General features: G+C 36.1%; 1 protein-coding gene across 2 annotated transcripts in view; it reads left to right on the forward strand.

Moving 5' to 3' along the window:
* Window positions 1-12,166, forward strand: part of TMEM245 (transmembrane protein 245) — a 73,210-nt gene that overhangs the window by 30,740 nt on the left and 30,304 nt on the right. For both annotated transcript variants that reach the window (XM_063398961.1, XM_063398970.1), the window contains 5 exons: window positions 1,586-1,690; window positions 3,007-3,089; window positions 5,048-5,138; window positions 5,950-6,048; window positions 7,885-8,016. In XM_063398961.1, coding sequence (XP_063255031.1) covers window positions 1,586-1,690; window positions 3,007-3,089; window positions 5,048-5,138; window positions 5,950-6,048; window positions 7,885-8,016 — 510 coding nt within the window. The remainder of the gene's footprint in view (window positions 1-1,585; window positions 1,691-3,006; window positions 3,090-5,047; window positions 5,139-5,949; window positions 6,049-7,884; window positions 8,017-12,166) is intronic.

Consider the following 12,166-nt stretch of genomic DNA (forward strand, 5'->3'; position numbering starts at 1 on the left):
CAGAGAGCTGCAGTACTGCTGCAGGCAGGTCACCTCCCTCCGACACTGGCAATGCATTTCTGATGGTTGAAATATTTTAGCAATGCTGAAAACCAAACTTAGGTTAAACATACCTAAGACAAAATATTTTTCACAGTCTCTCATGCTTTATGGTTCCTTTCTGCAGTTTTTAATGTAGTGCAGACTTTGTTACAAGAGCTTGTGTTAATTTAGATCAAACAAGGAGCTGGTTGTAGAAACTTGACATTTAAAAATAATGACTTGATGTAGATAAACTGCTCAGATGCTACTGGATGAACACAAAAAAGATCCTTATTCTTTTCAAATAGGAGATCTAACTTCAGTGTTGACCAATTCAATCATCACACAGCAGTCTGAGAAGTTCATTGCTCCAGGGTCAATTTCATGCATAGGGATAGGGTAAATAATGAAGAAAGAACTAATGTAAACCATTAGCATGCATATTAGTAGTTTTATTAGTAGCTTTATTCTCTAACTAAAAAATTACCAACTTAATCATTGAATATATTAACTTGTACTCAAAAGTACTTTTGCTTACTACACATTGGCTTTGACCTCAGTTCTCTTAAATCACAAATTTTACAATTGTGCTGTTGCTTTCTCCTGTAGTAATGCTAAATGGAGTAGAAATAGGCCTGGTATTTGAACCATGGGAGCTAGAAAAATGTATTTGATCATGCTTGCATGTGTTTTCACAGCTTTTTATGTAAACAGTTAATTTGTGTATGAGATGAAGCTCAGCTTGCACTGTTCCAGAGCACTCTGCAAAGTCGTGTGACTGAGCAGTTTCATTGTTTTGAATGACATTATCAGAATTTCTCTACTGAAATGTGGTGTCACCCATTTGCTTATGGACATGTATAGAATGGGCCTTTTTGTAAACTGACAGAACAACGAATTTGCCTGTTTCCTGTATCAGTGAGTTTACCTGATGCATTCTTAATGCTGAGCATCCTCCTGAGACTGAAAGTGGATAGAAATAGTTAGTGCTGAATAATTGGCCTGATAGTCAATAATGTAGAACGCCTCCTGTCCCATTTCAGTTCAGAAGGTGATGAGGCAGCTTTAAAAATTTTATTACTTGCAAAAATACCTCATTTTTCATTTAGATGGCTCTTAGCTATTCAAATCTGAAAGTTCTGGTTGTGCTTTAAAGTATACCTTGATAGCATTGAAGTCCTGTGCACACAGTATCTGTAAGTTTCTTGAAGGACAAGAAACAAATTTCTGGGTTCTGGTTGACATGAATGTCTTCTTTAGGTACTTTTCTAGGTCTAGTGAGTTGAATTATTGCTTGCTTTGCAGAGAGCTTGCCATGTTGTGTGGTAATGTGTACGTGTTTTTTTTGCAAAATCACATGTCATACCATGACCTTAATCATTCTAACATCGCTTGTTAATTGTTCATTTCCAAGCTTGGGCATAAATGCTGTTTGATTAGAGCCTGATTTTGTACTGTGATTGTAAATAAAAATAACAATACTGTCACATAACATACAGCATTGCTTTTGTTAAAGATTGGTTTATGTGCTATAATTGGTTTTTTTTCTTTTTCTTCTGAACAGATTATCGTGTGGTTGGAGAAAATGCTAGATAAAATAATCAGCATTTTCATAATATTTTTGCTGGTGATAGGAACCCTTCTGCTAGCTCTTCTCCTTACTGCAAAGGTACAGTGTGCTAACGAATATAATCAAAGAGCTCATTTTCGTTGCTGATGAAGGTTACTGATACTTATAAGAGATTGTATAGCTTAAAGAATTTTTCTAACTGTTTAAGAACTAATTGCTCTGTAGTTGAGCTTGTCACCATTCCAGGACTATAAAATATACAAAAATATATCAAAATCTCAATATTTATATAACTTTGTATTTCTGTGGTTTTTACCTATATGACAACGCTAATATACAGAGATTTGGAAATACGTAATTTATTCTAGTAAAAGAATTACTAGCTTATGTATTACAGGAACAGATTTGTTTTGCATCTTGTTGACACTTTCCTTGTCAACAGAAGAACCACTTAGAATTTTGTCTCTTTAATTTACCTCACATCAGAAACATTTGCAAAATAATTAAGGATGTGTTTGTCAATCTGTTTGTGTAATTGTCTGTAATAACCTCATAGTATCCTTTTCTGAGTTAAATGAGCTTCATGATCAGGTGTTCTCTAGAATTGATTTTTGGTTTATGGTTGAGTTTGGGTAGGATTTGTCTTGCTCACCAGAAGAGGTCACTCAAGTACTTTTTTTTTTCCCCTTTTCCTAATGGAGCTGTGTTCATACTTCAAACTGGCTGTGGAGATTGAATGTTTGACTTGAATACAGTTACAGAACAAGGATCAATGGGTTCTGATGTCAATCTCCTTTTTCCAAAATGTAGGCATATGTAATGTTGAGTTCTTAAAATTGAAGACTTTAGAAGTTGTGCAAACATTCCTGTCTAAAACTCCCTTATATTCATAAAAGGACTGTTAAGATATTTATAAAAGGTATATTTCATCATTCTTGCTGAAGAATTTATTTGGTCAAGCACTTCTTAGCAGGGCTGGTCGTGTTAGAGCTAAGTATTTATTACTTTTTTTAGACTTTTTTGATCCATGGCTTAGAAAGGTGTATCTGAAACTTTGCTTTCTATTTTCGTGTTTCTCTTGACAGCACTGCTGTTATTGTTGAATTTTTTCCAATGATGTGATGAGTTTTAAATTTCCATTTGCTATTACTAGTGACCAGAATTTATTATTGTATTGACTAGATGTTTCTTGGGTTAATGGAACTTCTTTCTTCATAGTGGGTTGTTTGCACTGGAAGAATTATTTTTTTAAATGTACAAACTGGTCACTGGCCCTCTTCTAATCTTCCCCCTGCCGCCCCACCTTTATCCTCCCAGTACCACTCACCTCGCCCCCAAAATAAGAAGTCTTTCTGAATGTAGGAAGAGTTGTAGTTTGCACTGCATAACATTTCTCCTCTCTCTCTTTAATTTAGGTACATCAAGAGAGTGTTCACATGATTCAAGTCACAAGCAGCTTGATCAATGAGACAGTAGCCAGTCACCCAGAATGGGCAAAGTAAGAATGCTGAAGTTAAGCCAATAGTGTAGGGTGGATGAACAAGCTTCCAGGTGCACTTATGCATAGTTTTTAATTTAAAAAATCCCCTAGGTGAAGAGAAGTGTGGGTGTCTCTCACAGGCAGATGTAAACTCTCAGACAGCACGGATATTTATGCATCAGCCTGGAGAACTGTCAGTGTGGTGTCTCATTTGAGGACTGGTTGGATTTTGGTGGTGAAGGATGGCTGTACGAACTTTTCTAGCTACAGTTGTGGAGAAGAAACTTGTGTAGTGCAGAGAGTAAAGAGATCTGCTTTTTCTCCGTTTTTCCTATGAAAGAAAAGTGCAGGCAAAGAATTCTCTTTCTAGAAAGTTTCAAGATAGAGCTAAATTAATTTTTAAATGTGGAGAGATGGATGTGGAATGCATTTGAAGGAATAGGAGTTGAAGACCTTGTTCCTGGAGTGAACCAAAGAAGAGTTCAAGGGTGGGAGGAATGGTGGGTGGGGGAGTTTGGTGTGAATCAGTAGGGCAGGGCCATTCCTGATAAGAGTAGTTTTGTATAGTGAGCCCAGTGGGAAGTTTGTAAGTTTTAGTTGTGTAATCACTGAAGTAAGCACCAAGACAAGTAGTAAAGGAGAGAGAAGATTTTGCGAGAAATGCGTGTAGAGAAAACATGGGCAGACTCGTGAGCAAAGGAGTCATTGCATGAACATCAGAGGGGCAATAGGTGAGACTGAAAAGTGTGATTTTAAAGGGAGTGTGTTCCAGGTGGCTTGCATTCTGCTTCAGCCAAAAAGACATTGGGCAAATGTGAGATACCAATTTAATGCCACCAAAAAAAGATCTCTCCGGAATAAGAATGGTTGACTCTTTCAAAGGCACATTCTAAATAAAAGTGATGGTGGTTTAAGAAGATTGAAAGAAAGCAGATGCTGTATTAAAAGAGCAAAACAATTTTTCAAAAATAGAACTAGAAGGATATAATTAATAACCACTGTAGTAACATATGCTTTAGCACCACTAATCACAATCATGAGAACAGAAAGCACTTAAAGCACTTGGTTTTATTCCTTCGTGGCATTCTTGTGTTGTTTGGCCTTTCTGTTTTGCCATAAGATGGAAATAAGTGGAACTAATGGAGATAGAAATTCGACTGTCAGAAACTTATTTACATAATGAAACTACTGGAGTAGTAGTTAAATAATTTGCAGAATTTTAGTGTAACTTTTTACTTCCACTGTTTGCATCCAAATTTGAAGTGTCCATGCCACTATATTTTAGTTCATTAAGAGTAAGAATACCTCTTGCCAAATCCATGAAACTTTCCCAGCTTTCAGAGCTTGATGCTCGTATTATGTTTAGAGGTGAGTGACTGAAATATCTTGGAATTCCAGTCTGGAACATTTCTGAAGCATTATACAGACAGAAGAGCTTCCATGTTGATCTTCAGTCAGGTGAACAAATACAGCAGTTTATTTCCTGAATGCTTTCATTTTGTTTTGGAAGGGCTCCAACAAGCGCCATTGAATCAAGATGTAAAAAGAAAGTCAAAGCAGAGACTGTGTGCCCCGTACTCACAAGTGGTGAAATGCTGGCAACTCAGTAGGGTACATTGCTTGAAAGTGATGTGAGTCCCTGAAGAAATTCACAAGCAGGTGGTTCGGTGAGGACGTATACAGATTGAAGAGCAAATCTCTTTTGAAAAAGTTGAGATATCAATTTAATTAAGGTTTCAGGAACCTTGGAGGATTTAAAATGCAATGATGTGCCCTAGATTTAATTTTGCTTTGCTTATGTGAAAATCTTTTCCTTAATACGTAGAAGGAAACATTCGAGTTGTAGTAAGTTTATATGTATTTAACCATAATGATTTGTTGTTTCAGAATGTTAATTTGCAATGTGTTTTGGGTGTAATGAAGTGGGTATAATACATATCAGTTAACTTTGTTTTCCCTCTTTAACCCCCCCTCAGCTGGCTCCCAGAAGCCCAGGTCATTCAGAAGGCGCTCAATTCTGCAGCTAACAACGTATACCAGTATGGCCGAGAGTGGATCACGCACAAGGTAAGAGGAAGGTGTCAAAAAACTCCAATCCCTTGGGGTTCTTCTCATTTCTTATATTTCATAAAAGTAAAAAGAAATAAAAATACATTTTTCAGTAGTTCTTTCCCACATGTTTAACCATTTTGTAGACAGATCTATTCTTTCCATTCTGGTTTGGGACTTTTGAAGCAAGAGTGGGAGTGATTTCAGTAGACTTCTCTGTTCAGAGGATAGTTTCTTTTTAAGAACTGACAAATCTGTCATCATTATAATTATTCCCAGTGAAAATGTGTCAAATAAAATTGAGGTTTTTTTGGTTTTTTTTTTGAACTGGCTTTAGCTATCCTATTATAGACAATTAGACTTTTATTGCCACCACTGCCCCTCTCTCTTGCCTAACTTCTGTGTGGGCTGGGTGTGGTACACTGGACATTTATTTAATCATAATTTGTATAGTTAAGGTAGCTTTCTTCAGAAGAATTTGCCAAGATTCTTGTTTATATATTTGATATCTAGCACACATCTGAAATTATTTGAAATATTTGCTTTAAAGATATGATCAAAGATTTTGGATTAAGTCTTTTAGAGACAGCATTTGTTTTTCAGTGCAGAAAGACATCCTTAGTGCAGCAGAATTCTTTTTATGAAAGTCTCTGTATTGTGAACCATTTTTTTCTGAAGTGTGTATTCATACTGGTACTAATTTTTCTAATAACTTGGATTTGAAATGTGCCTTTACAGACAATCTTATGTTATTCATCAAGCTTGAAGTTAATCAGTGGATTCCTGCTTTGTTCTGTCCTGTATAATAAAAGATTTTTATGTGTTTTAGCTCCATAAGATTTTAGGAGAAAAAGTAAACAACACTGCTGTGATTGAAAAACAAGTGCTGGAGCTCTGGGACAGGCTTTATCACTCTTGGTTTGTGAAGGTGGGTAACTTATTTAAATGGTATTCATGTAAACTATCACTTAGGACTCTGAGGTAATTATACTAAGTATGAATTTCTGAGCAAGAGATTAGCAGAGATTAGCAGAATGCTGGAAGGTTGAGTAAAGGTCAGTAAAAGGAAGGTAAAAATGTCAAGTGTGTAAGACACATTGTTCTAGAGTCACTGTTTTAGTATAGCCAGAGCTGTGTCCTACACTTAAGTAGTTGTGTGTTTTTGTGTGTGCCGTTTTACAGTTTTCTCACTTTTTTATAATTAGTATTTCATAGTTTAGCACTGTCTGCTGAATTTTTGTGTTGTTGAGGTCTTGGGAAAAGGCAACTGGTCTTCTGCATGATTTGTGTAACTTTTATTAATTTGAAATTGTGAGAAAGTAATTGTCTTCTCATTATATTTCTTACAGTGCATTTTTGCAGCCATCTTATAATGGGTTCTGTACACTGAATTCTGAAAAGTTCATAAGAGTTAAATCATTGTTATGCTGCCAGTGTTGTTTGCCTTTTAAAGGAAAAGGCAATTCATTAGCCATTGTGCAATGGAAATACCAAATCCAGAAGCCATATTCCTTAAAGACTTGTTTATTTAAATGATTGCAATTATATTAACATTTTGTCTTTATGCAGTTATTCTTCAAGTATCTCTAAAGTTCCAAGAAGGTCTCTGCATTAAAGAAATAACAGTTTTGGTATAGAACTAGATGAACAGATGGTAGGTCTCCATGCGGTTTACAAATACAAAAGGCCTGTTGGAGGGAGATTTTTGACTACTCATGTATTTCTACTCTAAATAAATTGCTAGCTCAGAAGAAAGATCTCTCTGATGTCTGTAGAAGGTTTCTAATTGTGCATCACAAAGTGTAACAGTGCATCTAGAGAGAATTGGTAATACGCAGAAAAAGTAATGCTCTTAGATAAATCAGTGCAGGGACTGCACTTGGAATGTTATTTGCCACGTGTGACAGAAAAAGGTACTGTCATTTTGAATGCAGACTGTTAAGGCTAAAAGTGTGCAGAAAATTTTAACAAGCAGTGGAACGCTTATTGTAAAAATCAGAGTTAAGAACTTGAGAAATCTCCTTCTGTTAAAGACTAGGATGTTTTAGTCAGCGGGTTTGCTTGAGCTTGCTTACAGAGACTTTTGGCATCCTTCTCTGAAACACTTGTTACAGTCCCAGACTGAGTCAAATAGCCTCCATCAAGATGGTAATCAGGTATGGTTCACTGGGCAATGGGCAGCTTCATAATTAGGGGGGAGCCACTCAAGGAATTGGCTGTTGTTTCTATGGCCATGTCCTATTGTCTTGTGTTGCAGTTACAAAGTGTGTAGTCAGAAGAAATCCTCCTGCATCCAGTTTAGCTTTTAGGTTTTGTGTGATTGAACATTACCTGTGGAGAGGTAGACACTAATAGTGAGAAAACAACTGCTTGCATTTTTCTTTATGGACTATACTGGGGAAACCTGTATGTTGCAAACAGTAACTTATGAAGCCAATAACTGGAATCATTACCTCTTTCTTGTGTGCTTTCATTAAGAGTAAAATAGATACCATGGTATCAGTCAAGCAGTAAATTTTTAACAGGTGAATCAATACAACATACACATACATAATGAAATGGAATAATTAACTACAGTTTTCTGTCAGATTTTAGTTTTTCCAGTGTACAGAGTACTTCCAGGTATTTCTTGTGTATGCCAATTACAGCAGCTCTAAGTATTTAGATGCATGTTGGATCTATTCCTCATTAAGGAGACATCAGAGCTGTTGACTTTCTCATATCTCTAAATTTTATTTGAATGTCTATTTTCTTTGTTTTTAAGAATGTAACACATTCTGGAAGACACAAAGGACACAAGTGGCACATAAACCGTCAAAACAGCTGGCTTGGAGATATTCTGGACTGGCAAGATGTTGCATCCTTTGTTCATGACAACATTGAAACATTTCTCTCGGTACCTATTCTTTGTACTTACTTTGAAATTGGTCTGATTTTTAACTGATAGCATTTTCTCCGTGGAGTACCACTGAGGTTTAGGGATTCAAGTAAATGGAAAATTATGGAAAAACTGTTAGTGTTATTTACAATTATTGCAGGCCTATTTAAAATATAACTGTAAAACAAACAGAATTTTTATGATAAAGAGGCTCTTGTGCTTTCAGCATCTTCATGCATACCAGCTTCCCAGATGCCTTCCTGAGGCAGATTGTTTATCTGTCACCTGCAAGCTGATTTTCAGTGCATTATTTTATGTAGTCTTTTCTTTTTTAAAGAAGAGACCAGTTGGTTTAGATTATAACTGAAGAAGCCATTGACCAAGAGGTTGTGAAAACAAAACCAAGCAATAGAAGCAGGGGGGGTTATCTTTTTTTTGCCTCAAATTATTATTATTTGTTGGGTGGGTTGAAAGCAGCTTATTTTTCTCCTCTTTTATGAAAGTTCTGTGGAGAATGAAATTAATGTTTTACACAGTGTGAATTCCTGAATAGAAACATTTCATGTGGTGAGGAGGAAAGAGGAAGCATTGAAAGCAATCCAAATTGAAGTGTTTCACTAAAAAATCATGTTAAATCCAAAATGCTTACTACCCAGAATCAATCCCCAATATAGTTAATCTTTGACTTGAGCTGTTGTCATTACCAGAAGTATCGTCAATTTTGGAAGACTATTCTTTATACCTGACACTACAGCAGATCTGTGGATGCAGTCAAAGCTAATACTTACCTCTGAGCATTTCCTTGGTTTAGACTGATAGGCCTGTGTGCTTTTTTCTGTCCTGCCCCAATTGCTGCTTAAACTGTTACAGCTTCTTCCATAGAAGAAAGTATGAGGCAAGAAAAGAGTTGAGAGAAACTTCATTGCAGTAAACATTTTTCAGTTAATTATGAAATTTGCCTAATACTTTCTCAAAGTTGGCCATGCATGCTCAAGGCAAAGGGTTTAAAAATGCAAAGCACATCCTGATTTAAAATCAATATGGAGTTTCCTTCTAGGCAGGAGGCACAGAAGGAGGAGAAACTACCTGATAGGAGTGTGTCATTTGCAGCATTGCTGCACAATGCTCAGAAACCATGATGTAAAGTGTGCTTCAGTAATCTAAGCAGGATAGAGAGAGGCGAAGAAAAGTGTAAAGAGAATAAATACTTAAGAATGAAAAACATTAACATTAAAACTTTCATCTAGCTAACATTCTTGCTTTACTTCTAACCTGGTTTAGTTCAAGAAAAAAGTGCCAGCAATTGACTTGCTTTCCTGTTTATTTCCAGGAACTCATTACACATCAGCTGTCTGGAAACACGTCTTTTTTCTCCATATACTCATGTCCTTAATAGCAGACTGTAAAAAAGTCAGCTTAGTATAAAGCTCTAAATCCTCATTTCACATCCTTACTGGGCAGCATTTTCTTTCCTGGCTCACTCATACAGTGCATTCCATAAATATTACTCACACCAATATTTTAAATTAAAATTGATGAAAATACAGTTTCTAGTTTTGTTCAGGTCATTAAAACTTGGAGATTGTGAAAATAAGAATAGCTTTTGCTTAATCTGGTATGTTTAAGCAAATTTCTTGCCTATCCTAAGATACAAAGTAGCCTTACTGTATTCAGGATTTATGTTTGTACAAGAGCATGAAAACCTTTCTCCTGGTATTTTGAAGTGGAACAATAGGTTGTTAGAATGGCATGCCGAATTGGGAAGGGTTAATATTTTAAATTATGTACTCACATAATTTAGGGAATGTGTTTTCTGGAGATATATTTTTTATTTTGCTTAGATTCTTTAGTTTCGGTTTTTTGTTTGCTTTTTTCATATTTTGTAGAACTTTGGGTGGGATTTAGACCAGATTAGATGGGGCTTTGAGCAACCTAGTGTAAGGAAAGGTGACTGCCTTCGACAGGGGGATTGGGACCAGATGATCTTTACGGTCCTTTCCAGCCCAAACTGTTCTTTTTATTTTTTGGTTGAGTGTGTTGTTGATGAGGAGAGTGAGGTTGAACACTTGAAGTCATGCTAGCTTGCAGTTCTTAAGAATATAGCAAAACACAGTACCAAAGCTGTGTTGGGAGTTTTTTTAACTTACAGATAATTTAAAGACAATGAGATAGCTGTAAAGAACTGTTTCAAGAAGCAGATATACAGCTTTAATGAGATTTCCTCCACTTTTGGAAAAGAATAAATGTGTATGATTACCCTGATTGCATGTAACAAGTATTTATGCATAGATTGAATTTACCAAAAAATAACTGTGTTGCTTGCCCCTTGGCTTTCTGAAGTATTTCAGACTGGAACAGATGACAGTTTTCTCTGAAAATACAGCTATTTGACAATGTCATATTACAGCCACAAGCAGATAAGCTCTTCTCTATTGATGGAAGTCATAGGAAGTGTTCTTCCTCCTTAATGTGAGGAGTGTTTGCTGTACAAAAAATGTTAAGAGAAGACAGATGCTAGTGTTTCACTTCAGGCTTTTCCCCTAATGGAACAAATTTTCATTTTAGAGTTGAAAACATATAATTAAATCACTGATTTAGGTGTGCTGGAGAATTGCTGGTGTTTATTTAATTTGTAACAACATGCATGGATTCAACTTTGCAACTCTGAGTATCAGATAAAGCTTGGAAGACTTCTGTACCCCCCTAAAATGTGCTGTTCATCGTAGCAGTTATGCTTAGCTGTAGATTGATGTAGACAGACCTTAATTATTTTCAAGTAAATTACTTTTTATAAACATGTAAATTGCCTGAAGATTTAATATGAAGATAAGCTTTTCCAAGTCATCAGTTTCTTTTTTTTCTGAAAGCCTTGGTGTCAGCAGCACTGCCTTTATCCAGTATTAGAAGCAGTAGTGTCAAAACCCAGCATAATATAATTAGTGATGTGTTTCTGAAGTGGTGTTTATTTCATCTCATTCTTGGCAGAGACAGCAAGAGTGGAGCCTCACTTGCTGCATTGTGTTTTGCACCCCATACTCCACTCTAAGGTAGTTTATCAGATGGATGAAATAGGCAACATTTAACTGGACTAATAAGATTTAATTTCTGAAAAATAAAAAAAAGACTCATTCTTTCCTCAGCCATCTGCTTTTCCATTCATAACCCTTTTTCTCCGTTTCTTGTATGCTTGTAGCATTGAGAAAGTGAACTGCTGCTGGCTAAATCTGTGAATGATGACTCAGAGGTCCCCTGATATTACATGAGACATTGCTAATGTCTTCTTAATTTGATCTTTTGGCTCCTTGCACAAGAATACTCATCATTCCACCAGCAGGTGGTATCATTCAGAGATCTCCCAGACAGAAAGACAGAAGACTTTCCACAGAGATACACAGCAAGCTTCAGCTTAGTTAGGTTTCCCTTTCCGTGCTTTTAGCATGACTGATCTGTACATTTTAAATCAAGTCAGTTTCTCAAATATTTCGCTGAGTTATTACATATCCTAATATTTTCTCTGGCTCCAGTAATTTCTTCTAGTAATTTCATAAGTTTATAGCTAATTCAGTCCATTTTTCAGTAATACATCAACTAGCATGTTGGGGTTTGTTTTTTTTTTTTTTTACATCTTTGTCTTCAGTTTTATTCCCTTTACTGAATCGAGTTAGTTACATAGTTTTCTCTGGCTTCCATAAGTCTCCTGACTTGAAGTTCTCAGCAAATTACTGGTTTGGTTAAGTGCCTTTTAACTCTCATTTTCAGATGTTGACCAGTTTAAAAGTGGCCAAGAGGACACCCTAGATGCCTGAGAACATTGTGTGCAATTTTGCTTTCTTGCCTGTTACAGATTGGAAAGACACAGTAACTGATGCTGATGGTGGCACAGCACAGTGTGATGTGTAAGAGAGTCCTGAGTGCTGTACAGCTTTGTAGCTCTTCTAAACACTGATCCCTTAGGGCTGCTTACAGAGCAGTGGTTTGGGGAAAGAGGTGTGGTTTTCTGTTATTTAATAGTAAAAAAGTAACTAAAACTAATGTAACATTATTGCATAAATATTCACACTGTTGTGTTTTGGAGGACTCAGCTGGCAAGGTGTTAACAATTCTTTGTGTGTAGTAGGTGAGCTCATCAACTCAGCTTCAGTAGGCTCTGGGAATCAAACAGCATTAT

Source organism: Prinia subflava, chromosome 1 (assembly GCF_021018805.1).
Source record: "Prinia subflava isolate CZ2003 ecotype Zambia chromosome 1, Cam_Psub_1.2, whole genome shotgun sequence".
In the NCBI taxonomy this organism is placed as follows: domain Eukaryota; kingdom Metazoa; phylum Chordata; class Aves; order Passeriformes; family Cisticolidae; genus Prinia; species Prinia subflava.